The 26948-nt window shown below is 47.4% G+C and overlaps 3 protein-coding genes across 9 annotated transcripts in view; all 3 read right to left on the reverse strand.

Moving 5' to 3' along the window:
- The window catches only part of LOC115382726 (protein FAM102A-like), a 33396-nt gene that overhangs the window by 4655 nt on the left and 1793 nt on the right, over positions 1 to 26948 (reverse strand). For 2 of the 4 annotated variants that reach the window (XM_030084582.1, XM_030084583.1), the window contains exons 3-12: positions 21791 to 21911; positions 21209 to 21238; positions 19664 to 19780; positions 19178 to 19224; positions 18653 to 18813; positions 18426 to 18527; positions 18128 to 18335; positions 17803 to 17924; positions 17592 to 17661; positions 14744 to 17520 (exon numbers count right to left, since the gene is read on the reverse strand). In XM_030084582.1, the coding sequence (XP_029940442.1) occupies positions 17475 to 17520; positions 17592 to 17661; positions 17803 to 17924; positions 18128 to 18335; positions 18426 to 18527; positions 18653 to 18813; positions 19178 to 19224; positions 19664 to 19780; positions 21209 to 21238; positions 21791 to 21911 (1024 nt within the window). In that variant the 3' untranslated portion in view covers positions 14744 to 17474. Of the gene's footprint in view, positions 1 to 14743; positions 17521 to 17591; positions 17662 to 17802; positions 17925 to 18127; positions 18336 to 18425; positions 18528 to 18652; positions 18814 to 19177; positions 19225 to 19663; positions 19781 to 21208; positions 21239 to 21790; positions 21912 to 26948 lie in introns of those variants that run through there. The other 2 variants (XR_003930594.1, XM_030084584.1) reach the window with 2 other exon arrangements.
- On the reverse strand, positions 75 to 9680 carry pip5kl1 (phosphatidylinositol-4-phosphate 5-kinase-like 1). Of its 4 annotated transcripts, XM_030084580.1 has the most exons (11): positions 8183 to 9160; positions 7795 to 7953; positions 7277 to 7492; positions 3548 to 3598; positions 3310 to 3464; positions 3097 to 3221; positions 2500 to 2534; positions 2361 to 2416; positions 2171 to 2283; positions 1662 to 1824; positions 75 to 1582 (listed from the first exon to the last, which is right to left on the reverse strand). In XM_030084580.1, exons 3-11 carry the CDS (start codon positions 7490 to 7492, stop codon positions 1141 to 1143), a joined length of 1356 nt encoding a protein of 451 aa, XP_029940440.1. In that variant the 5' UTR covers positions 7795 to 7953; positions 8183 to 9160; the 3' UTR covers positions 75 to 1140. The 4 variants fall into 4 exon arrangements, with proteins under 4 accessions (XP_029940440.1, XP_029940438.1, XP_029940439.1 ...); XM_030084578.1 differs by lacking the exons at positions 7795 to 7953; positions 8183 to 9160 and adding an exon at positions 9559 to 9680; XM_030084579.1 differs by lacking the exons at positions 7795 to 7953; positions 8183 to 9160 and adding an exon at positions 9338 to 9533.
- On the reverse strand, positions 10987 to 13435 carry dpm2 (dolichyl-phosphate mannosyltransferase subunit 2, regulatory). The gene is made up of 4 exons (XM_030084587.1): positions 13378 to 13435; positions 12392 to 12481; positions 12086 to 12188; positions 10987 to 11674 (listed from the first exon to the last, which is right to left on the reverse strand). Exons 1-4 carry the CDS (start codon positions 13378 to 13380, stop codon positions 11619 to 11621), a joined length of 252 nt encoding a protein of 83 aa, XP_029940447.1. The 5' UTR covers positions 13381 to 13435; the 3' UTR covers positions 10987 to 11618.

A 26948-nucleotide genomic window follows, 5' to 3' on the forward strand; every position in this document is an offset into this window, starting at 1 on the left:
CAGTCGACTGGAGTGTCATGTCTGAAACAAGATATTTTTGTTAGAAAGTGAGAACAAACTGGGTTCAACCACGTGTTTCTCTTTTATTTGTATTTAGCTGCTGTGTTAAAAGGACAAGTACACACTGGTATTACTGCAAAAGAAATATATAAATGTACTTTATGAGCTGGGACACTGTCACCGTTTGCATCCTGTCAGCTCGTGATTTCTGTATAGAATCATGTATGAGAAGGAGCAAGGTCAGAGGTCAGAACGGTCAGGGACTCATAAGTTTGGCAAAATGGGCAAATTACAAATCAATGAAAACTTACTTTCAAATCATGCACGCAGATCTGTTTGCTCTTGCTCGAGTAGTTTTTTCCTGCCTCTTGGCCTCTGAGGTAGTGTCTTTAAACCCGGGTGTACCACAGGGTTCTGTTCTGGTTCCACACTTGATTCCTCTTTAACAAACTCGGATTGCTTTCCAAACCTGGACCATTGAGAGCCATTAGTGGCTCATCAATGTCGTATAAGAACTCAAGTAACTCACAATTCAGTATCTCTGTAACTCTCTGCCATAACATTGAGCTAAACCACATCTCTGGTTCCTTTTTAAAAATAACTGAAGACTCAACTGTTCTCTCCTGTTTGTTCTAAAATGTTTAACACAAACATGACAGCATGTTCTGTTTTTACTGCACAGAAGCAGCGTCACTGACCTCAGACATCTCTGAAGTGGTTTTATGGTATCCAGTGTTTTCTGTTGGGTTCGGACGCCTCAGTGAGCCCAGGTCACCCTCGACCCGTCACCTCCGTCCCCAGTCCCTCCCTTTATCAGTGGTTCTAATGTTATGGCTGACCAGTACATGTGTTTTACTGTCAAGTTGAGGCTTTTAAACATTGAAAATAATCAAAAGTCTCTTGAAACCAGCCTTAAAAACAAAGTGGGCTTTCAGACCAGCCTCATTTACGTCATGACTTGTGTCGACCCGAGGCTTTATCTGCTCGTCGAGCCGAACCTTCAGAGCCTGAGCCAGTCTGCCCACAACTCTGTTGGTTTTCTGAGCATGTGGAATAAAGAAATGAAAGCAACCACGGAACGGATGAAGATCAGCGCGTTTCCTGTGGCCTGCGGTGACCTGGACCTGCTGTGGGCCGGGTCTACTTGGTGTGGTCCTGCACCCACTGGCACAGCCGGGCGCAGTAAGTCTGTGGACTGACGGTGGAGAAGGACCGTCCCGGGTGTCTCAGCCTCTTCCACAAGTGCTCCAACCTCTTCTTAAAACTGTAAACGGTGAAAATGTCAATGATGCCGATGAAGTACCGCTGCTCGGGGCCGTCGATGACGTGCAGGGGGTTCTTCAGGTTCGGTAGCAAACGCCGATTCTGGGCTCTGAAGTCCGGGAGCTCAGCGGCGTCGCTGCCCGGCCCCCCGGTGTCCAGACTGGTCTGGAACGCTCCGCTGCCGGAGGAGTTTGCTGAATGCGGTACCTTTAGGCCGCTGTCCGTTTCAGATGACGGTGGGGCGGAGTCGTCTTCTGGGACCGCTCCGGGTACGGCGGCCAGGCCGGCATGAACAGGACTGGAGCCGGGATTCACAGACCTGGAACGATAAAGTCACAGGGAGCAGCATGAGCCAGAGTCCGGTTCTCTTAGCACCAGAATCCAGGACGGACACCCACTTCTTGGTTCTCATGATGAGCGTGGCGAAGGAGAGGCTCTGGAAGCGCTCGTCGTGGTGCAGGGGCTGATGGGCCAGCAGGAGGCTGTAGTCCAACACGTTGAGCCTGCGCAGGAGGTGGGTGTCGATCTCCACCTGGCGGAGGAGCCAGGCCCGCTGACGCTCTGCACACAGGGACAGACCTCAGCTTCAGACGGAACCACAGCGACTTTTCTCTGCCTGTTCTCCAGAGCTGATTTAGCTGAAGGATACACAGATCAATCCAGCTTTCTGTCCGGCGCCATCGTATCACATTTCATTTTGTTTGTTGGGCCTCGGCGCTTCATCCAATCTCTCCATGGCGAACGCAAGCAGAGCGCCACGGGATCAATAGCGTTTCCAGCAGATCGTTCTGGTGTTAGCAGGGCCCGAAGCCACCGGTATTCCAATACCTCTGTTTGCCTGTGACGTTATTCTCCTAATTGATCATCTGAAAAAGCACGCCAGCCCAGGTCGCCTCCGGATCCTCACCCAGAGTGATGAACTGGCCCTCGAAGTTGAGGTCTTTGAGCACCACGATGATGTGGCTGCCCTCCGGCGCCGGCTCCGTCCACCGGCTCACCTCGCAGCCCTTGATGTCGTATCTGAGAACACACCAGCAAACACGTCCAGTCTCAGGCGCACCTGGCCGCCGTCGCGGATCACGTCCGGGATTTCCTACCTGGCGTTGATCCGATCGTCCGGGTAAAAGACGCTCTGCATGACGATGAAGTATTTCTGCAACGCAAAAGGAACAACAGGAAGGATGTCTACGCTGCTTCTGACTGGAGGGAAGGACTGCACTGCAGAGGGGATCGTACCTTCAGCCGGCGCGGGATTTTGATCTTGTGCACGCCTGAAAACAAAAAAACGATGATATTTCTGGTCAGCATATGTCAACTTTAATCTCAATTTTCTTATTATTTACAAACATAATGACATTCTCTGTCAGCCTGTCTCTTCAGTAAGTCACTTTCTCTGTAATTCACATTCCTGTCTGGTTTTCTTCTTCGTAACTGTAGCTCATAAAAACATGCCCACATGTACTGGTAATCCCACTATCATTCTGTTTTTTGTGTATTCCTCTCATTTAATGATGTTCTAACATTTTCAGGGCTGTCACAAGATACTTTTTTTAAAATCACGATCAATCACAGAATTTCCGTAGTTAATCGCGATTAATCATGTTTTCAGTTATTTTGCATTTCAGGTCAGTTTTGAGCCCATTTATTACCAGAGTGTCTGAACAGGGAATCAGATAAACGCAAAGAATCGCCTCGTTAGACACGAGATTCACAACCGAGTTCTAAGTTTATCTATCTTCCTTGAGCCAAATGCTAACCCTAACATCAAAATGAAGTTAACTGATGCGAGTGTGTGTGAGAGTGTGTGTGTGCGCGCGTGCAAACGTGCCATACCTAAGAACTTGACCAGCAGTGAGTGTGGGTATTTCTTCAGATGATCCATGTAGATCTTCAGGTTGGCTAGAAGGAATTTGATTTCTCGTTTGTTCTGGGTCTTTAAAAAGAAACGCTTGTCATTTCTAGAGGGTTGAAGAACAGCACAGGTCAATTGACGCCTCAATTACAAGAGGAACTTTCTGTGATTGTGTGTGTGTGAGACAGACTCACGTCAGAAAGAAGTCTGCCTTGCTCTTGGAGTTGCTGATGAACTGCAGGTAGCAGCTCTCGGAGCAGAGCGACTGCTGGTACTCGCGCTCCGTCATTCCCAGAGAGCCTCTCAGGCTGGAGAACACTGCGCCTGCATAGGTGTCCAGAGTGAAATCCTGAAACCAGAGCGGGGCGGCGTTAGCTGGAGCAGCCCTCGGAGTGTTTGCCGCCGGTCGCTGGACGACACTCGGGCTCCCACCTTGTGAGTCTGCGAGGTCTTCAGCCTGAAGTCTTTGTCCGACAGGTCAGTCTGGGGAGAGAGGCAGAGGAGAGGCGGCGTTGACACCGTGAAGCGAAGAGTTGTTCCAGTAACTGTTGGGTCAGATTGCGTTCCTCCTCCATCACCCTGACGCAACACGTTTCACACGCTGTTGTAACGTTGTGAAAGCGTGTGTTCGTGCTCTGATGTGGGGTCTTTCTACTCTGCCGCTGTTTGGGTGCAAATCATTTACAAAGCTCCCAGAATGGGTCTGGTTTACTTTGAACCTGTGTGAAGTGTGTTAATCTGCATTCTCATGCAGATTCAGTTTGTGTGTGAGTGACCAGACATGCAGAGAGTGAGGGTTCCAGTGAGGGTTTAGCATCCGTTATTGGTTGAAGGGACAGAGACCAGGGAGCTGGATGTGCTGCTGGGAAAGTTCTCAAACCTTTTTGCAGCAAATAGACATTAATTTGGCAAAAGAAAGGAAAGAAAATACAAAACATGAAATGATCAATCAGAAAATCAAAGCAGAAAACAAGAGAAACACTAAAGACGTACATGACGGACATGAATGTCTTCTGATAAAGTTCGCCGATAAGAGTCGAAGGGATCCAGCTGCAGAAATGTCTCTTGGTATGAAAACAGCAGCAGGATGAGACGATCTGAACCTCCTTTTCAAAAACATTATAAACAAAAGTGATCATAAACACCTGATGTTGTAAAAGAATGTGAGTGTTTTTAACCATCTGGTTCTCGAGCCCCGGATTCTTCATTCATTCACGAAGGCAAATGCTCTTTATTCACAACCACTGACTGTTTTAATGCACACCATTTAATGGATCAGGCCCAGTGTGTGTGTGTGTGTGTGTGTGTGTGTGTGTGTGTGTGTGTGTAAAGTTACACAGCAGCCAATACCCCTGCTTGGTGAAAAGCCAACAGCCGTCATACAGCGCAGCGTTATTGATGAGAGGTTCTCACAGCGTGAGACTCTGCAATTCATTTCACAAATGCTTTTACCCAGAGTGCTGTGGTGAGGCGCGTCCGTGCATTCATACAACGCCAGCAGCGATCCATCCTCACACTAACAGCCTGAGTAACTGCAGTGACCCTGACTGGACTGGGCGAGGAGACGGAGGCGACCGGAGGGAGTCGACCCGCGGTGCCGGGGTGTGTGGGATGTTTGTGGGATGTTTGTGACTCGTGGAGCAACACAACAGGCCGGACTGCCGTGCGGGAAAGTGCTGACCGAGCAGAGCGTGTGTGTGAGCGGGATTACGGCGAGCCGTTCATTCAGCATGCCGCGCGCTCCGCCGCCAGGCCTCCGTCAGGAGGTCTGGGGCATTTTCACCGAGTCCAAAACAAAGATTTCAGTTGTATTTGAATGAGTCAGGGTGAAAGAAAACAAGGGCAGGGTGTTAAAGCGAGCACTGATCCATTCTGCCATGCGGCATGTCGGAAAGGTAAAGATAAAATTCATCCCTTCATTCTCACTGATGAAAATAATACTTGTTTTAAACCTGACAGGCTGGATTCCTGTGACAAAGAACAGCAATAAACACATTTTTAACCAATAAATAACCGAGTTCTTCAGTTCCATTGCTGAACGAAGTGTTTCTTTGAACTGTCCAGTTTTAATACAGGACAGAGGTTTTTCAGCTTCTTCCTCAGAACTGGACTTCTGGTATTTACAGTTTGACAATGATTCTGCTTTTCTAGACAAAAACCATCCATCATCATTTTCACAACTTCATCCTGCTACTCTTTGATATCCACCCACTGGTCTCCCTGGACAGGTCTGCAGTCCATCACAGGACACAGACACACTCACATCACTCCTCGGCCAGAGCGCTGACCACTGCTCCGCCCTGCAGACCCTGGATTTAATATGAAAGCAGAAAAGATCTCCATTTTTTATTTGTTATTTATTTTGGGTTTCAGCCTGGAAAAACTTATTTTGGCACTTTTTTATAAATTTACAATGAATTCTAATCTAAAAAGCTTGTTTTAATAAAATGATTAATACCCTTACCCTCCTTTTATTTCCTTTAATAGCAATTTATTTTTCAAATATTCAAAAGAATGAAATGGTTTTGGGGAAAAGCGTCTTCTCCACCTCCAGATTTTCTCACACTTTGGGGACAGGGTGTAGAAAAACATCCCTAAAGGTCAGAACAGGCCTGAAACACTGGAGAAGTTGGTGATACTGTGAAAATAAGAGCTCAGTGAGCATTCCGTTACTAATGGACTTCTCCATTTGCACCCTCGAAGCGTTTTACTATTTTTCATTGACCACAGTGACCCCGGTGACCCCAGTGACCCCGGTGACCCCGGGGAGCCTGATCAGCAGAGACTCTGCAGCGGCAGCAGCAGTTCTCAATGCTCCGGCGAAACATTAAAACCAGCAAGATGAGCTGCAAATACAGGAAGAGCGAGAAAGAACAGGAGAACAGATCAGAGCAGAAATATGAGGAACGGAAGAATTTCTGCAGGAAAAGACAAACTGAAAAACTGAAAGATAAAATAAATCAAGGAACAGATCTGCTGGATGACAACAGGAAGCTGCAGGAGGCTACAGCCTCTCTCTCCCCAATTCTCTCTCTCCCTGCCTCTCTCTCCCTCTCTCTCTCTCCCTCTCTCTCTCTCTCAGCCTGTGCTGTATAATCACTGGTGTGGCAGCCGGGCTGTTCAGCATTTCCAGCAGGCAGAACGAAGCTGACGGAGGCTCAATCCTTCACTCCTTTAAACCAGAGTTCTTGTAAAACACTTTAAATTAATTGGATCAGACATGAACTTTCTTCCACCTGAAGCTCCAGGAATATGAGTCTTCAGTTCTGTAATTTTTTTTTTTTAAATTCAGGTCTTCAGTTTAGCTCCCAAAATAACAGACTTGCTTCTATTGGCTTGCTTCTCTCCTTGGAGGAAACCCTTTGTCGGGGTTGCGTTGTTGTGGTCGTTACCCCGGAGACCGGATCTGTGGTCCTGAGCAGCCCGTCCATGCTGCCTCCCCGGGGGGACCCTCCTCCCAAACTACTTCCTGTCCTTCTCACTGTATGAACACTGCCGGGGTTCTACTCTTGTGTTGCTTCCAGAGTCCCAAAATGTCGGATCCTCACATTACACAGTTGTAAATATTCTGTTCATCAACAGTTCTGCTGTATGGCTGAGTCAGTTCTCGAACTAAGCTATGCTAACTCACTGTGAAGAAACACTGACTCCTGTGTTTTGTTGCTTGAATATCGAGTTTGTCTCCAAGCTAGTGTTTTCCTGGGCTCTGAAAAAGAGGATTGTGGGTAAACCGAGCCGAATTCCACGCTCGAGTGAATACATTGTGCTCCTGGTCTGCCTGCATTTCACAGGTGATTCATGAAGTACAAGACAGAAAGTATCTCAGGAAAGAATAAATCTGCAAACAAAAGTCACGTGGAGCCAGGTGAGGAAATGTCTCTGAGCAACAGACACCACCGCATCAACACAAACACCTTCAGATGGAATAAAACACACCACACACTCATTATCAACGCTTCGCACAGTATTGTGTCCTGATTTTCCATTTCCATGAGTGTGAATGTGCTGAAGGGATAACAAAGTGTGTCACTTTCCCAAGAGATCTGAGAGCACAATACCACGCTAGTGCTTGTTTTTACATGTGTTAACATGTAGAGGTGTGTGTGTGTGTGTGTGTGTGTGTGTGTGTGTGTGTGTGTGTGTGTGTGTGGGCGGACTCACGGGGGGAGTGCTGTCCACGGTGGTCTGGATGGCCGCCCTCAGGCCCTCCTTCATCATGCAGGTCAGGCCGTAGAACTCGTGCTGCTGGTCGATCTCGAACAGGCCCAGCAGCTTCCACTGCTGCCGCAGGCCGCCCCACCTCCTCCTCTTGGCCGTGCCCGAGTCCTGGCGGCGGCGAGACGGCCCCCGGCCCCCGGCGGCCGCCGACATCTCCATCTGGGATCCAGAGAGGCGCAACGGGCGTGAGGCGTGTGACCGCGGTGGCCGCTGCACCGTCAGCTCCGCCACCGGCGCCGCGCTTTTCACAGCCGCAGCAGAAAGAAATCAAAGAGCAAGTGGCGGCCAGAGAGGCCAGCGGCCGGCACAAAGGACAGCTGACTGTCAGTCGAGTCTTTAACAGGGTCACTATGGAGACCCGGCACAAAGGCTTGAAAGCTTCCCGGGCCGCGCTGAGGCTAATGGCATAATGCCGGCCCTCCGCCGCCACCTCTCTACAATCACACACATTCTACACACACCGCTCTGACAGGAGGACCGGCGAGCTCCAGGCTGAAGGAGGAAGGACACACAGAACCACCAAATCAAGGGAACAGTCGTCAGAGTGGCGCGTATCAGTGAAGTCTTCATATCCAGCCTGGAACAGTCACACCTGGTGGAAATCCGCTCTGCTCTGTTATCTACATACATATATGGTAACACTTTACTTGAAGCCCCCTGTATAACACATTATTAGTCATAAACACTCATAAATGATCACAATGCTTTATAACCCACTATACAGGGTTAGGGTTAGGCCCTGATGTTGTAAAGCACTGTGATCATTTATGAGTGTTTATAACTATAGTTATACACTGTTATAATGGTCTTATAATGTGTTCTACAGGGGGGCTTCAAGTAAAGTGTTACCATTCAGGCGTCGGATGTTGTGCCGGTTCCCAGGGATCGGTTCAGACGGACTGAGGACACGTCAGACGGCCAGGACTCCAGGATGTAAACACCACCGACTTTGTTTGAGGAGCATCATCATCGTCAAACATCCGCCGCTGGGTCACAGCAGGGCTCCGACAGCATTCTCATCTTTCAAACATGTAAAGACAATAACGCTCCTGGACGTACCGGGACTGTAAACTGTCACTGAGGAATCAGCAGCAACTCCACCCAAACAGCCCCAACCGACCACAACTCCACCCAAACACAGGCCCAACCGACCACAGCTGTCCACAGTACGAAGCACGGCGTAGCCTCCACACCACACGCTGCTCTCTGAAGTGTTACGGTGAAATGTGACTCGGTGATGCATTACTCCAGACTCCAGTTAATGCATTTAGGTGCAGGCCCGAACGCTGCAGGGATCGATGCTGTCAAATGACCAGATGGATTGAATTATGTAACGTCAGCTTCGTGAGAGAGAATAGTACCGTCGGCGCTCAACACAGAACAGTCTTACTACACACGACGGCTGAATGATCTGCTGCAAAATAGATTACAACAGCTACTTTCTTCCACTTTTCAGCTTGTCAGTGTCATAACATCTGTTCCACATACACAGTAGACTAGTTCACATTGGACTGATGATAAAACTTTGCAGTATATCGTGCATCATTGGTTCTTTTGCCCTCATGACACTAAACTACATGATCCAGAAGGGGAAAGGGATTGATGATAATGGTCTCTTGGCTCAGGACTGTACTGTCAGGAACCATTCATTATTAATGTGTTAATATTTATCTCCTGTACCTCTTTGTTGGACACTGAGCAAAACTCTAATAAAGATGAATTGAATGTATTCATAACATTTAAATGAGGCCTTTAAGAAGCTGGTCACACACACACAAGCTGCCTTCACGAACCAGAACACACTCACATGTCCCTTTTTCCAGCCATGCTGAATATTAAATCCACCAGCCAGTTGTGTTTTCAAAACACTCCTCCTCAATCCACAGAAAAACAGGAGTAATGTTAGTATTTGTAATTCGTTACTTCAGAAGAAAGATGCTGTCACGAGCAGAAATTAAACTAATCATAGTTCAGTTTACCCACATGAAGAAGTTTGAAACTGACCTTGTTCCGTGTCTGAGAAGTTATAGTTTGTTATTTTTTTAAGTATCCAACGTTTCCCTGCAGGAGTGAACGTCTGGATACTGAACCAGAGCCAGGTTCAGCCCGCAGAGGACCCGCACCGCCCCGCTGGAGCCGCGCAGGCGGAGGAAGATCTGCGGCGGTGAGGCGAGGAGGGACCGGGGGAGGAACCGGGGGGAGAACCGGGGGAGACGCACACTTGCCTTGGTGAGGATCCGGGTCTGTCGCGCGGGAGGAGCGGGTCTGTCGCGGGGTAGAAGCGGGTCTGTGCGCAGCGCCCGGGCTGTCCGTCACACTGAGCGGCTGGTGGCCCGGAGCCGCCGCAGGATGCTGGGAAGTGGCTCACGCTGTCGTACTGCCACCGGCCGGCAGGGGGCGCACTGCTCCAGGGGCGGACGCTACTTTCAAAAGGAAATACTGTGTTGGAGAATAAAAATAGATTTATGAGGGAAGAAGTATCAACTCAATGTCACATTTATTTTTATTTTTATAAACTAATTAGTCATACTTCATTACTCCTCTTGAGGACGTTCCTTCTTCACACTGACCATCTCCAGGATTCGGAGTTGCAGCCACATCACTGCACTCAGGGAGCTGATGGAGGTCAAGGGTCATGGTCAGGGATCCAAACCAGGGAGATCCTGATCCCAATTCCACCTTTCTTCCTTCAGCTTTTAACTTAAGAAATGAATCATTTTATAATTATTCATAGTAACATTTTAGCTTCAAATCCAAACTGTTCCACAAGTCAAGCTAAAAGAATCATCACAGGCTTTGTTTTTTTCATTCCTCCTGTTAGATGACTGGCTCCTCACATGAACCTTTACTGCATTTTCTTTGTTAACAGGCATTTTGGGCTTTTTCTACAATTTGTGACACCTTCAATTCAACCAAATCCAGAGTTTTACTGCAGAAACAGTGGCTTCTTTTAACTGCCTGTATAAGCTACATTCTGTTTTGCTCTTCTTTCTAATACACATATTGACAGCAGGGAGCTTTATTACTTTCTCTGAACTCTATACGGGAAAATAGACAACGAACAGTACAGAATATTCCTTTTCAGATGAAAATCATCCATCCATCCATCCATCCCTGTCTCCTCCATCTGATTTGTAATGAATCGCCTTCATTATCCTCGTCTTGAACAAAGAGCAGCTTCTGGGGAAGACGTCGGCCTGTGTGGGTGGAGGTGAGGTTTGTGTGAACAGGATGCGATCCGGGCTCGGCTGGACAAACAGACGGCTCTCAGCTCGTCTCAGCGCCTCCGGCTGCGGAGCGACTGCTCAGAGACAGAACAGGCTCGCTTTCATGGAAGACACTCGTTTCACTCCTCACTGTCACAACTGTGACCGCCCAGTTGCTCAACAGGTTGTGTGTTAATGCTTGATGTTAGCGTTACAGTCACTTTCTTTTTCATTGCACATTTATTGCGTTTAAATGTTTCTTTACTCATTTTTGTAAACAGACTTACAAACTTCTGGACCTGCAGCACAACACAGATATTTCTGAGTTAAAATAAAAAGCAAACTGAACTTTAAAGTCAGACGGCCAGCTGTAATGATTCTGTTTTTTTCTGGATGCAGAAAGCTGCGTCAGAACCCAACGATAACGGAACCACACGGACACAGACAGCACGTTTTAGCCTTTATTGCTCATCAAACACAAAGCAGCACCGGCCCTGTTTTCAGCGATAACGCAGACAAAGTGCTGACACGCTCTGTTTAAACCAGAAAAATAGGATTTCCATACAATATTAGTCACATTATATACAGTATTGATTCCAATTTCCTTCACTTGCTGTTCCCTCAACATAGAAACTGCATATAAGTCATTCCAAATTAAAGAAAACTGACGTGAAGACCTGCGTTCAAAACAAGTTTCTTAAAGATGTTCTCTGCTCTCATGTGGACAGACTGTAACTGGCCGGTGGGCCTTTTTCCCTTCTGCTTCTGTGTGGAATGAAAAGTGGAAATGAAGGAATGTTTCTCTTTGTGCTCCTGCTGTGGACCCACCCGCCTTTATCCAGTTAATTATCCTCCAGTAACGAAACACGCTGCGACCGTCGGCTCTGTCGGTGCAAAGAGGAGCAGATCCAGAGCCGCTGCCGACGGATTCACACCGCGCTAAACCAAACTCAACTATCATCCTTCTGCGAAATCAACTAAACGGGGAAGCAGCTCAGGGGGAGGACTGGTAATTGCTGGCAGTGGCGTTTGGTGGCACCCGCTTTAATTCGCCCGACAGCAGTCACCGAATGTTGAGGTCAGTCCACTTTCTTTGGTTTGCGGTTCTTCCACATGATCACAGCAGTGAAGGCTCCTGTGGAGGAGATCAGAGGCATTAACTCCCACAGTGCGACAACTCACAGGCTCCTGCAGGGTTAAAGGTCAATTTAAAGTGTGTGAAAACATGAGGTGGAGGCAGAAGAGAGACATTTACACTATAAAGCTCAGTGATAATGTGCTAGAAGCTCAAACCCTCAGCAGGATGTCTGCCTGCCTGCTAAAGGTAAAATCACAACACTGCCACCTAGTGGCTGGACAGTGAAGCATTTTATTGATGAGGTAATGCAGCATTTTCTGTCACACTGACTCAAATCCCCACACTTGTTCACTTGTTCACATCACTTGCCCCCCCTGCGCTGCGTGTTTTTCCCTCCCCCCTCCTACACACACACACACACACAGCTGCAGTGTGTGTCTGGTGTTACAAAGGCGGCAGTGTACTGACCGACACAGAGGAGCAGCACCACCGCTGCCACCCCGGGCAGGATCACCGAGTACTCCCGAGGCAGGAAGTACTTGTGCAGTACGTGGTCACTGTCCACGAACGGCTGGAAGAAAAAGATGAAAACCAGAGAAAACCAGTGGGTCAAAACTGACAACGCGACATGTAATCACAGTAACACACAGTGTTTATGTTACAAAGAAGAGTGTTAAAAGGAACTCTCTCTTCCTAGTTTTGGGTTGATTTGAGACAAAATGACACTGACATGCACTGTTAAACAAAATGTAGGAGGTTTTAAGAGGGACCTACCAACACAACGACCCAGACTGAGTAGTATGTGAACAACAGGAGGCTGAAGACCACCAGGCTCATACCAGCTGCTTGATCCACACCCGACGCCTGGAAGACAAAACACACAGCTCAGCAGAAGACTCATTGATTCACTTTTATATTGCAAGTTTTTTGTGGATATCAAAAAACTAACTCCAGCTTTACTCTGCTCATTAAAAGCATTTGATTAAGGAGTTACTTGTTGATCACCACTACTTGAAGCCATAGTTTCCTTTTTCTGCTGTAGAAATGCTCAGCTGAGGGAAGGTTTGGTTATTTAGTAGTTAAGAGTTAAGTCTGTTGTGCTTTGTTTTTTAATGTCCACCTTTAGACATTTTTGGGAGTTATTTTTTGGCCCACGGTGAAGTTAAACGTGCATAATTGCTGGGAGGATTTAAATGTACAAGTGGTTAAAAGTGGTTAAACCAGGGGTGTCCATCCCTGGTCCTGGAGGGTCTCTCCAGACCTGAAGGGACCCCAGGAAACATGTTATTGACGCCTCCCTGCTTCAGCAGCCCTAAATCAAGCTTTAATATACACATAAATAATCTCTCCCCGTTGAATGAGACCTGAACCATGCAGGATGGGGTCCTTCAGGACCAGCCCTGGACCCCCCTGAGGACCGCCCTGCTCAGCCAAACTCCATCCGACTTCAACAGCTGGTCCCTCTTTATAAATCACAAACCTCCGAACAAACACCAGACCGCTTAAACTACTTTCTGGATACGCTGTTGAGAATAAACTGAGACTGCTAATGCAGTTATCAAAGGCTAAAGCTGGCTGTCTTCAGGGTTTTATGAAGTTTATTAATAACATAAAGGTTTTAAAACTAAATCGGAGCTCTTCATCTCGTCACGCTGCTTTCCGTTAAGATTCGCTCAAAACAACAAATGAACCGTATGACCTCCGGTGATCTGGAAGAGGATTTAATTGGGTTTTAAACGGAAAAGCTTCATTTTCCTTACCATTTTCAGCTCATAAGCAGCTACTGATACTTCCGGTGTTTCTTCTTCTGCTGCTGCCGCTTCATCTGACTTCCGGCTCAGAGTGCTTACTCGATCTTTATCGCCCCCTGCTGGTCGCCCCATTCACTACAACAACAATGCTTCATACTGAAGGAGCGCGAACCGCATTGGAATGCTAGGAATTATTATTTTACTGCCGGAAATGCTGCTTTTTCAGCCTCAGATTCTCATGAAAATGTGTTCACATATCAGGAATGGCGAATCTAACACAACACAGTTCCTGCAGTCAGCTGCAGGTCCACACTGAATGTCTGCTGAGAAACCTCCCATGATAAAAAACAAGTTTAATCAAGAATTGTTCTCCTGAACTAAAACTTACAGTGTACTTAAGATTTAGTTTTTATGCACTTGTCAATACAAGCCCAGTATACTTAAGTAAAACTTCCTGTATATCTGATGAGTGCATAAAAGTAAGCAAACTGTGCTGTGATAGTTTCAGCATAGATGAAATATATACTTGAAGTACATTTGAACTTCTTTTTTGTAGGGGTACACCAAACTGCAACAACAAGCACCACATTCCAACATGTGGAGACCCATTTGACGCTGTTTGCAGCTTTATTTGTTTTGCAATTTACACATGAACAAAATAGTACAGCTGCACTGTTTTTTTAATAAGAGACTTTTATAGTTACAGCTGCAGCAGTCAATGTGTTTCAAATTATTGAAATACTGTGTTTATAGCTACAAAATTAGACAGAAGGAGCAATGCTTCAAAATGTAAACATGAAATGCTTCACTTCATTTTCACTGTAATGCATTCTATTTTATTTCATTTTAATGAATTTAGTTTTGCCATTTTCTTTTTGAGCATCACTGTAGAGTCAATGATGAAATAAACTTACATTTTTTTCTCTCATCACCAATGAAACCAAATTGATCTGTAAAATCAGCTCTCATAAGACAGTTTCAAATTTTGCCTGAAACTTAATTCTCTGAAACCCCTTAACAGGGTTACTTTTTTCTCTGAATTCCATATAATCATCTTGTTAATCTTAAAAATTCCAATTCATTATTAAAATTCAGATATGTAATTTCGTTATTATTTTAATCTCAGACATCCAAAATTAAATATAACCCCAGTAGTTCACCTTTGTCAATTTCCGACCAGTTTCACTTTATTTTTATCTGAGGATTTAGTGGAATTCTGACTTTGAATCTCAGAATTCCATCCTTTATAAAGTAGTCTGACTATCTAAGCTTAAAATTCCAAATCTTTTAGCAGAACTCCTGCATTAAATAATTATTTTATGCAGATTAAATCTCCTCCATCAGTTTTGTTCACGTGAAGTTATGAACAGAACAGTTACAATGTGACTTCCACGTTTATTTTCTGGCAGTGTAACACAAGAAGTGACAATAGTTACAAAAGAGAGAGAAAGGATTCCCTATACGTGTTCAGAGAGATAACAAAAATACACAAACATGGTTTCATCACATACTAAGGCTCTTAATAATATTCATATATTATAATTTAACAAATATGATCTTTTCACTAACTTGAATTTGAATTAAATAAGTCTTAAAATATAGTAGAAAACAGTTTATATAAGAATCTATCCCTTCCACCCACCTCACAATGCTGATAGAACTTTATAATCCCACTCCCGACCATTCAGATCGTTAAAAAACAGTATATAAAAACCCTTTCACCAGGAGTACATACAGCACGGACACACATTGGAGTTCACACACGGTCAGGTGCGAAGCGGCGGGTCACATGACAGGAGCGGACTACATCTGACGATAACCTGAACCACCGCGGAGGCTCTGCAGACCAGCCAGCTGGTCTGGAAACACAGAGACACTGCTGCAGACACAGGAAGAGACTCCCAACAGCTGCTACTGCAGGCAAACACACAAACACTCACACTCGCATAAACACCACAATTTCTTTAAAAAAAAAAAAAAAAAGCACAGAAAAATGCCTGAAGCTGTAAAGTGCAATAAGTTTTGATTTAAACTCGTCATTTTTGCTGCTGTCAGTTTCAAACGCGGGTAAGAGCAAAATGAAAAGATGTTTTCTTGAAAGCAGCATTAAGTTTGATGAAAACAGATATAAAGTCCCAGAAGTGTGAGCCGGAGGAGGACCAGGGGCACGGAGGGAGCAGCCCTCTGGGACGCCAGGAGGGAGGATGTTTACCTGACCTTTACCGGTGGATAGCGCGACTGATCCAGGCCCAGATGCAAATCGGTGTCTGTCTTTGGCTTAAAACAGGAACACTACAGTTTAACTCAGTCTGTTGACGATGTCCTGATGTGGTTTCAAATGCTTCACTTCAGGGTAGAAATCCACCGGTGCCGCTTCCAGATGAGAGCGGCCGCAAACAGACGAAACGCTGCGGTAAAACGTGCGGCGCCGGAGCCTCCTTCAGTTCAAGTGGTCTTCTAATCGTCTCCACAGAGGTTTTAAATGTGCAAAACAGTATAAAGGAGAAGTTTCCTCCTCAGGATCAGATCAAATGAACTCGGGAAGCTTCAGCTTCTCCCCGTCTGATCAGTGTTTATGCCTCAAAATACAGACGAAGAAAAAGCAGAAACTGTAGAAAATATTCAGTTTTGCAGCAGATCATCAACAGTTTGTTCCATTTTAGATCTGTTAAACTTTTAAAACTGATTTTCCATCATTGCAAAATCGGAGAAGAGTCCAAGAAAAGGTCATCTGGAGGCCAAAGTACCACCTGAAGAAGAAACCAGCCGAACCTTTTCTTTAATTTGAGCAAGAAGACGATCAGCTTCCTGTAGATTCTGATCCGTTAAGTCAGTTCTGTCAAATCTCCCTTTATTCATAGAAGTACCTGCAGGATGAGTCTTCTATTCGAAAGCTTCTGTTCTCATAAATACATAAAATATCACATGATCAGAGGAGAAGCAAATGATTTTGATGAGCTTCGTAAAAAGAGTTTATCAGGGTCGACCAGTCAGTAATGACCTCTGATGTTTGGACTCCATAAAACACGCTCGTGGAGACTTTATAGATTCCAGGAAGAGTGAGCGACGGATTCCCTGAGTTTTGTCTTTATCGTACACTTTTGATCAGAAAGCAGGGAAAACATGAGTTTATGTGCACAGAATAGCAATGTGTGCCGTCAACTCTGGAACTCATGCAGATGGAAAAACAAGAATTGACTCTAAATTTGAAGAGATTTCACACTTTGGTCTGGACACATGTAACATTTCTTCCTCCTAAAATTTCTGGTTCTGGACCGTGAGGACGGAAACAGGCCTGCCTGCTGCTACCAGGAGCACGGAGCTCATTCCTCACTGCATGATGGGAATTCTCCATCAAAACGATGAAGCAGGCAGCAGCAGGTTTATGCCGGCTCCCTCTGCAGGGCAGGTATGGTGTAAATGTCCACAAAAAAAAAAAAAAAAAAAAAAAAAAAAATCACGTTTTAGAGGAAATAAATCAAGTTTAAAGTTCAGATTTGCTGAGTTTGGATTCATGGTGTTAGCACTGAATGCTACGTGATTCAGTAGCCTGAAGATTTCATCCCTGGAAAAAAAAAAAAAAGAGCCTAAAGACATAAATGGACAGAGTGACGGCGGGTCCAGCCCACGTCCAGGGGTCAGCTGACAGACGGCAACGCCAAAACCACCACAGAGACCGATCCTGAACAATCACAGTCCGGCAGGTCAGTGTCCTTCACAGCTCCTGGGGTCAGGGTCAGCGTCAGGGTCAGCGTCAGGGTCAGCGTCAGGGTCAGCGGCTGGGTCAGCGGCTGGGTCGGGGTCAGGGTCAGTGGTTTTCTTTTCGTAGTGGTTTTATTACATCCAGTCACCTTCAGACGTACCTCCAACCTCACAGCTCCGGGATCGGACCTCTGAAAGGCTCCGAGTGCGAAACGACAGAGACCAGGAGTCCAGACCAGGAGTCTGAAGCTGCGTGAAGCAGGCGGTCTGCAGGACAGACCAGCCAGCGACAGGGACATCTGGAGCTGCAGGGGGGCATCTGGAGGACATCTGGGGGACATCTGGAGCTGCAGGGAACATCTGGTGGATGTGGAGGGGGACGTGGAGCTGCAGGAGGACATCTGTCAGTGGGTCTTGATGACCACCGGTTCGAAGGCTCCAGGAGATCCTCTGCAACATAAAGGAGCCGTGGTTATGGAGGAAGGAGGACAGGAGCAGAGGAGGAGGACAGGTTGTCCTACCTGTTGTCCAGGTGCGCTCCGCTCAGAGCAGTGGTCCCGTCTTTACTCACAAACAGCCTCAGGTTGCTGTCTGTAGAGGACAGGGACCAGAGGACGGGTTAGAACAGAGACCCCTGAACACACCACCAGCCGGAGGCAGACCTGGACCCGGACCCAGAGACAGACCGGGACACGGACCTTGACCCAGAGACAGACCCGGACCCGGACCCACCTTCACAGTTGCTGCTGTCAGAGAAGTTCTGGCTCTGCACGATCTTCTCCACGATGTCGTCGGCGTCGATCCGGGTGTCGTCCACACAGCTGTGCTGCCGCTCCAGGTTGTCCTTCTTCCTCCTGAGAAAGACGGTTTGAGGTTTTAAAATGCAAAGGAGGATGGAGGGACGTGCTGCAGAGGAGGATGGAGGGACGTGCTGCAGAGGAGGATGGAGGGACGTGCTGCAGAGGAGGATGGAGGGACGTGCTGCAGAGGAGGACGGAGGGACGTGCTGCAGAGCGCTCCGCTGCTCCACCGCGCCGCCCAGCAGCACCGGACTCACCTGGAGGACCGGCTGTTGGACATGAGCGCCGCTGCAGACGGAGGCGGGGGCCGCTCCGGTTTGGTGGGCGAGGTTTGTGGGCGGGGCTCGGTGGGGGTGGGCGGGGCCGGGTGGGCGGGGCCACCGGAGGCGCTGCTGCTGGTGGAGGCGTTTCGATGGTGACTGAGGTCGGTGAGGCTGGAGCAGCGGGAGTGGCCGGTGCTGTAACCTGGAGGAGCGGGGGGGGGGGGGCGGGTTAAAGCTACACTGGTTTTTCTTCTTCTTCTGTGGTATTTAGTGTAGCTGAATGACCTCTGACCTGATATCTTGCTGTGCTGACTGGCATAGCTGGAGCTGCGTAAATGACCGGTGTGGAAGCTGTCATCAGGGCTGGACACACACTCGCCCTCCTCCGGCAGCCCTGCACACACACACACACACACACACAGACACACACACACATTAGGGAAAAAAATAAAAAATAAAAAAGCTTCACCCTCTCCTTCCTCGTTTCCATGGTGATTTATTTTGAAAGGCCACGGTCACCTGAGCTGCGTACGGACGCCTGGCGGGGCTTGAGGGCCCGGGGCCCCTCCCCGATGCCCCCCCGCAGCTGGCCCCGCCCCTCCGTGCTCTCCCCCTTACAGTCCGGCTGCAGGCTGGGGTCTCTGTCCACGGCGCTCACCGACTTGGCCGTACTGGGAGGCCTGAGCACAGGAAAAATAAGACTTTAATGTCCAAAAAGGAGCAAAGATTCTGAATGATGAGGATGAGATTCTTCATTTGAAGCTTGGAAATGTTACAAATATCCTCCTGTGGACGACAGAATAGTGATTTCAGCTAAATAATTCATTTTGGTCGTAACAGAGGACAGACTGGCCTTCCCTGGAGCATCTCAACCTTTAAATGTTGGACGGTTCAAATCCCACAGGCAGTTTAAAAAAACATTTTTGTGATAAAATTAGATTAATTCTGGACAGATTTGTGATTAATTAGTTAATTTTTCTAATCGACTGAAACCATAAATATGAGCAGAATACATGATTATTCATTGACTGTTTGAAAACTCACGTTTTAAAGCAGGGATCCCCGGAAAGAAGGGTCATCCCAATGGTGACCTGCTGAATCAAAGAGTGTTAGCAGGGGGGTGTTTGTGTGTGTGTGTGTGTGTGTGTGTGTGTGTGTGTGTGTGTTCTTGTATTTCTATCCTTGTCGGGGCCAAATGTCCCCACAAGGATAGCAAAACGTGGAACGACGTGCCTTGTGGGGACCTTTTTCCGGTCCTAAGTAGGAGAAACAGTGTTTTCTTGACCATGTTGTTGTTACTGGAAAAAGTAAAAGTGCAAAAACATTTCTTTAGGGTTAGGCTTTGTTGTGGTGTGGGTTAGGGTTAGGGTAAGGGTCAGGGTTAGGGGCTAGACATGAATGGGAGTCAATGGACGGTCCCCACAAGGATAGAAATACAAGACTGTGTGTGTGTGTGTGTGTGTGTGTGTGTGTGTGTGTGTGTGTGTGTGTGTGTGTGTGTGTGTGTGTGTGTGTGTGTGTGGCCGTTGCCTTGAGGATGGAGTTGTCCTGCCGGGTGTTTTTGGTGTCATAACCCTCGAGGATGCAGCATCGCACCGTGGAGCCTGAACCAGCAAACTCGGAAATGTTGAGATCAGCAAAACCTAGCTGCATGCACACACACACACACACACACACACACACACACAGAAACACACACACGAGGAAACAACATTAAATGACAGCCTCTCCAGGTTGCTGCTATCGGCTCCTCTGATCCTCACTGAAGGTTTCAATTCTGCGTTTCGTCTTCCAGGAATCGGTCCGACGCCGTGAGGAAGCGAACGAGGAGACCAGGGAGAGAGCGACTTGAAGGAGAAGTCCGCGACCTCCCTGACCCCGCTCATTGACGAGCGTCTGCCGACTCAGCGCCGCCTGTGTGTGTGTGTGTGTGTGTGTGTGTGTGTGTGTGTGTGTGTGTGAGAAAGAGGCAGACTGTGTGGAAGTGGAGTTCATCGGTCTGGCTGTCTGGACGGCGGTGAGGCTGCTCAGAGCGATTCACAATAACTGCACTGAAAATACACAAAATAAAACAAAGAAAGCTCGTAGAACGTAATCGCATGAATTCCAAAATAAAAGTAACATTCCGGCGAAAAAGATCTCACTCTAATAAATACACCTAACAGTACTAACAATTAGGACTCTGATAAGAACACTTCAGCCCATCCTGATGGCCTCTTTCAAATTAAAAGCCCGTTGTAAAATTCAGACTAATGTCAGCGTCGCTCTGTTGCCATCAAGCGTTTCCATGTCACAGTAGATAGAATCCATCTCAGGGTCACCAGCCCAGGATGATCTGGTACTTCAAAATAAGAGACATCTGCGCTTCAAAACATCCACTTCCTGTCGCACACTATGAAATAAGGGTGTTTTTTTTTTTTTTTTTTACATTTTGTTTTGTTTGTTTTCTAATGACTTTACTTTTTCTTTTAGGAACAGAATGTGAAAATCAACTGGTGTTTGAACTTTGGTCACTTCTTGACCCTGATCTTTTAAAAAAATGGACTGAATTTCAATTTCAAAATGAAAGTAATATAGATAATAAATATCTGTTTTTCTTTAAAAAGCACTCTTTTGAATGGAAAATCCAGCGACAAAAACATCCACGGAGCGAGTGAGGAGCAGCAACACTCAGACGGTCAGGCTGTAGTGACAGTGACAGCTGGAGAAAACAGCTAGTGACAAACACACTTGTTTTATTTACAACTTACATAAACTGTCGTTCAGTTCAACATGTGACTTTTAAGAACTTTAAAACTAAACTGATACTGAAAACGTGGACTGAAGGCCCACTCACTACTGCCACCTAGTGTAGAGTCCTAAATACTGCAGCTTCAACTACCTGTTCTCACATGGACGAGGTGTGGACGTTCAACAGAAACACACACACACACCCTCGGACTGCACGGTCACATGCTGCTGCAGGTGTGTTTTAAAGTTTACGAGCGAGAATTGGTCAGCTGAGACGAAGGGGAAAACAAACCTTATCAAGTCATTAAAGTTCCGGAAAATAAGGAAGTAAATCACACAGCATACCTTGGAGAAGGCTTTCCCTCCTTTCAGCTCCTGCAGGGACAAAAAAAAACACACCTTGAACTGGCAGTGTGTGATAAACAAGCAGCGGGAATTCCAGCGGTCAGTAGATTAACTTTTTAATTTAATCGTGATTAATCACATCATTTCCAAAGTTAACCACGTTTTAAACTGAATGTTTAAAATGATGTTATTTCGCATTTCAAGGCAGTTTTAAGCCAATAAAGTGAAGCATTTCTTATGAACAAAGAAAGAATTTAATTTCTGACCTTTTGAATTTTCCTTCAAAATAAGGTTCCATGACAGTAAAATTAAATTTTAAAAAGTTTTTTTCTCTCCTTCCTTTTCTTTGAGCCAATTCTAATGGAAATTCTGCGATTTGTCACGGTTTACATAAATCTAACAGCCTTGCTTGTTTTAATTAATCAAACTTTTCTTTCATATTTTAGAAATTTCTCCGTTAGAATTTGCAGAAAACGATAAAAAGATTTACTGCAGACAGCAGAAAACCATCCAGGTTCATCCTCCAGTGACGACCTGAACGGTGAGGGAAGTGAGACGAACACACACACACACACACTTTACCTTACGTACAGACACTCTGCAGATGCAGGGGTCCAGCACGCCGCTGACCGCGTTGGCGCTCATTTTACACACAAAGGAGAACTTCTTGTTCCAACGGACGCAGTTCTGCTGCACCTCCTCCCTAAACACACACACACACACACACACACACACACACACACACAAATAACTGAAAAAACAAATATGGCAGGCCGATAGACTTCTAAAAGGCCAGAGCAATAAAAACATTAAATGAATCCATAACTCTACAAAGCATTTCTCATGGAGGTTGTTAAAATTCAAAGACAAAATATGGAACCAGGAAGCAGAAGAATTGAAGAAAAAAGCTGCTGTGAAGAAGAGATAAGACGACACTCAACGAAAGTTGTAAAGGAGAATAACAAAAAATAAAATAACTGATGTAAATAAGGAAAAAAAAAAAGTAAATGAGTTGAAAAATGGATAAATGAAAGTGTGTCCCTTTTGTAAATCAAAGCCACGCTCAATAAGTCTTAATAAAAGCACTTTCGTGGTGAAACAGGCTCCATGGGGTGGAAGAAAGGATTTTGTATTTAGATTTTTATTTGGATTTTATGAGCAGGTGAAGAACAAAATCTGAGAACAAAATATGTAACTATTGTTTGAATATGTGCACCGAATGTTATTTACTCATCATTTGTTATCTTCAGTCCATTTCCTGTCCATCTGTCCTGCCTGTCCACTCAGTTTCTGTTTCTATATTATACAGATTTCTTCAATAATCATGCAGCGCTGGACGTTAGCGGGAGGATCCATCTTAATCCATCTGAACAACAGCCTCCTCCCTCCAGGGATGAACAGAGAGGTCGAGATGGGGGTGGGGGGGGGGGGGGGGGGGGGGGGGGTGGGGGGGGGGGGGGGGGGGGTTGGCCTCGCTCGCCGCCCAGATGAGCTCATGGCGGGACACGTCAGGCAGCGAGGGGCTTTCCGCTCTCCAAACACATCTTGTATTTATCAGCAGGCGTCGCTTCGACCAGCAGCAGTAAAGCTGTGTTTACGCCAGCGTGTCGCAGCGGGAGCTGCTGGCGGTCCACAGTGCTCCTCAGGGCGTCTCCGCTGCGGAGCGGCAACCGGTACTTAGCCACCGCTCCGGCCCGCGAGCACGGCACGGCCCGGGACCTGACCGCAGACGACACCGAGTCATTCTCCTCCCCGGCACAATCACAGCGTGGCGAACAGGAGCGGCCGCTTCACGTGACGTTACGCCCAACGAGCGAACACACAGGTCACCCAGCACGGCACCGGAGCCCGACCCCGAGCGGCCCTGCCGGGCTCCGGGCCCGGTCCTGTGTCGACACGCCGCCCGGCTCCCAGCAGGCCTCCCGAAGCGGAGCAAAGGTGAGCGGCGCTCAGGTGTGAGGCGGGGGCAGCGGCGCGCCGGGCCTGCCCCGACACGACGGGAGGCCAACCGATGCTATCTGCCCGCCTGCCGGGGAGCAGAGCGGCGGCGCGCTGCACTTCAACAAGACACTATCAGCCTGAGAACACACCGACGCCCCGGCAGCCCGATGGAATGTGAGCAATCCCAACAAGATGGCCGACGAGCAGGACGCGGGTCTGGACCGTCCTGCTGCACCGGGGTGGAAGCACAATACTTTCCCTCCACAAGTCGGTACTTGACGCAGGCAGGGCTAATCTTCTGCCATCTCCTCTCGGGCGGGACGGAGCGCCGCCCTGGAGGAGGAAGAGGTCGCCGTTACGAACAGAAACTCTGAACCAGGATTTCCTCTCGACATGTAAAATAAAGAAATGCATTCAGCCGGAGACTGAGGCTAACCGCTAGCTGACCGCTAACGGAACACGCTCAACACTGCAACAGGAAAACTTCACACTGCTCCGCAGAGGGTTTTCTTTACCTTTATATTCCACTTATGCTTCTATCTGTACCATGATCAGCTTGTTTAGGTTTTGTAAACATAGTTTTTTGCATTTTACCGTTTGTTTTTTTGGGCTGTTCTTTTGTAAAACCGACAGGTGAAGATTCAGCCAGTAAAGTAAAACATCCATCCAGCTTCACTTTGAGCGTCTCTGGCCTAAGGCACGGCGGAGGCAGCATCACGGAGCGAGGCACCTTTCTCAGCTCACCTCATGCACAAAAATGTGAAACTGGATGTTTTGTAGGAGGAAGTCCTCAGCTGATGCAGAATATTATGAAATAATAGGTGTGCAAACAAACGTTATGGCGTCTCGCTGCAGTAAGAGCATCTGTGCTAAACGCTGAGCTGGTTCAAAAATCAATACTGAGCAGAAAAGTAAAGCATAATGTTTGAATATAAGAGGAAATCTATGCGCTGTGCAGAATAAGGCCTGGAGCAGCGCGACCTTTCCCACGTCAAACGGCAGCCAGAAAAAAAGCAAGGCCAGCAGAAGCAGAGGAGATACGTCTCAAGTGAAACTGACAAAACAGTCAGGCGGAGCGACGGCTGCTTCAGCAGCTTCACGTTCAGAATTTACCTCCTGACTGTTTCAGCTCAGACTATAAAACAGTAAAAGTCACTCCACAGCGTGTTAGCGCTGCCCTGAGTCATGTTATCCTCCTGATCCCTGGTTTCTGCTGTTACGTAACCTTCCCTTTCACCTGTCTGACGGAGCGGCTTGATAAGAGGCTGCGTCAGCGTCTTCAGGCATTGTTGTTCCCTCACGGACTTTATCACGGGGAACTTTTCCCACCAGGCCTATCTGGAGCGGTTCACGGGCGGCTGGGCGGGCGGGAAAACGGTCCGACAGGTTGAGCCGCTTCTTCTGTTGCAACCTCGACAAACGCAGCATTGTGCGGCGGGCGGATACAGGCAGCCCCGTCCCTCTCTCGCCGGAGGCCGGCTGGACGCTCACCAAGAACACGCAGGCCGTTTACTTTCACCCACAGCAGTCAAATCCTCAATCCGATCCTTCGACGAGCAGAAAACACTCAGAGCTCTGCTGAATGATGCATTCCAGCTGATCATTAATTAGAAACTTATGGGACAAGTAGAAGGAAAACACGATAAAGAGGCTGATCTTGAAGCGTGTGTGTACGCCCCGGTTAGAGCTGGACGACATGCTGATTCGTAAATTCAGAAACGAGTAAAAACGGTTGAGGTACTCGTGTGTGAACTGGAAGAAGGCCGGCCTGCAGCAGGGAGTGTTCCAGGCAGACATGGAGGCCACAGCCTGTCCTCAGGCAGCAGGAAGTCCCTGGAATCGGGTCAGAAGTGAAGCTGCTCCCTGCTAATCACCGTAAAGCACCGCCGCGCTTCAGCGCCGCCACAAAGACGGGCTTCAGGAGTGTAAACACTCCCAGCAGCCTCTGATCGGGGGCTTTAGCGACGTGCTAGTAGCATTAGAGTCTGATCCACCTGACGCGGCGCAGAGAAAGCAGCCCGTCCGACTGCTCACACTTCTGTTTTCCACTGCTGAGGAATCAAAACCAGACCGCCGCAACAGCGAGCCGCAAAACAAGCAGCGGCAGGGGACAGGAAGAGGAGGAGGAGGAGGAGGAGACAGCCCATGCACAGAGAGAACATGCAAACTGACACTCAGAGAGACCCTGGCCGGGAATCAAACCATCGCCACACACACACACAGCCGTCCTCTCGTCTCCAGGTCCACAGTTCTCCCCAGAGCCAGCGAGCAGCGGCGGCGGGGGAGTCGTCACTGTGAGGCCGGAGCGCCGAGCAGGAAGACAGGCCGTCGAGTCAAGATGCGGCTCAAACATTTTAGAAATGCAGCGACGGCGAACAGCTGGTGCTCGTTCTAACGGAGGTATTTCCATGCAGGCAAATGTGCTGCTGAAGAGCCACACACACACACACACGCACACACACTCCTTTACATAATAACAGTGCTCTTTGTCCTGCTCCCACTTCACACCAGCCTCGACTGTCGCCACATCTGCATCTTCAGTTCCTTTGTCTCGCAGCGATAAACAGAACTGAAGCTTTACTGAGCAGCAACAGAGAGAATCCGACAGTTTAGTTTTCACTGACGGATCAGTTCCTCTGTGTCATGTCTCCAGTTTGTCCCCGAGACACTTACTTTAATTGAAAAGTATTTGTCTCCTCATTAATGTTTATGTTGCTTCATGTTGCTTTTGGTACACAGGAGTTTAGTGCAATAGTAACTTTTATGCTAAATCTTTGGCTGATTGTAAAGCTGACGCTCAGCTCAACGACTGAACAACAGAGAGAGGGAGAGAAGAGTCTGGATAAAACAACGGGTTTGATTTCATTGTAATAACAAGTAGGAATACACGGATTGTGATACCAGTACCTGGTCTGATGATGTAAAACTATGTGACGTCATGTGTTAGCAATGCTAAAGAGCTTCAGGGCTCACACAACAGTGACGCTACATGCTACATGCTAAAGGGTTTCAGGCTCACACAGCAGTGATGCTACATGATAAAGACAACCCAATGCCAAGTGGCTGAGATTCTTCACTGGTTCGGTTCTGAAAGCAGCTCCTCCTCCACACTGAGGGATCGGCTGAAGTCTGGCCTGGCGGAGGCGTCTTCCCGTCTCCTCTCATTAAAGGTGGAGGAAGCACAGCCAACCGAGACATGATCCCCATGCCGGCCCAGGACCCCTCGCAGGGATTCTACCCCTCAGTCGACCTGGAAACAGTGTTTGGTCCACAGAGAGGAGCTGGAGGCAGACGGCCCTCTGCACTGCACATCAAGCACAGAGCAAGGAAGAGTATCCAGGAGCTGAACTGCTAGCATAAACCCAACACCGAGCAGAAAGACTGGTCAGTGATGCTGGAAATGGAAATACTGCAACATTCCTGACCAAAAAATAATCAATGTGGAGATGTAAAATGGATTTAATCTTCAAAATGAAGACAACCTATAAACATGTAGCTTATTTGAGTTCAGCTACTTTAACAACTAGTTTAGTTTCTTCTTCCATTTTTTACTGTTTTGAACAATTCTAGTCATTTTAGCCATTCCATAGCTTTAACTACTTTATATCCAACAGTTTTAGCCATTTCACATTCTTCCAGCTGTTTTTAAATCGTTGGAGGTCTTCAGTGTTTTCATCATAACTTCAGATTTTGCCCGTTTCCCTCAGTTGTAACGTAACTAACCCAGACTGAGTGTTTCCACTGCTGCACAGCAGGATTATAATCCAGGCCTTTGAGTTTGCTGCTTTGCATATCCTCC

The sequence above is a fragment of the Salarias fasciatus genome (assembly GCF_902148845.1).
Source record: "Salarias fasciatus chromosome 7 unlocalized genomic scaffold, fSalaFa1.1 super_scaffold_4, whole genome shotgun sequence".
Classification (NCBI taxonomy): domain Eukaryota; kingdom Metazoa; phylum Chordata; class Actinopteri; order Blenniiformes; family Blenniidae; genus Salarias; species Salarias fasciatus.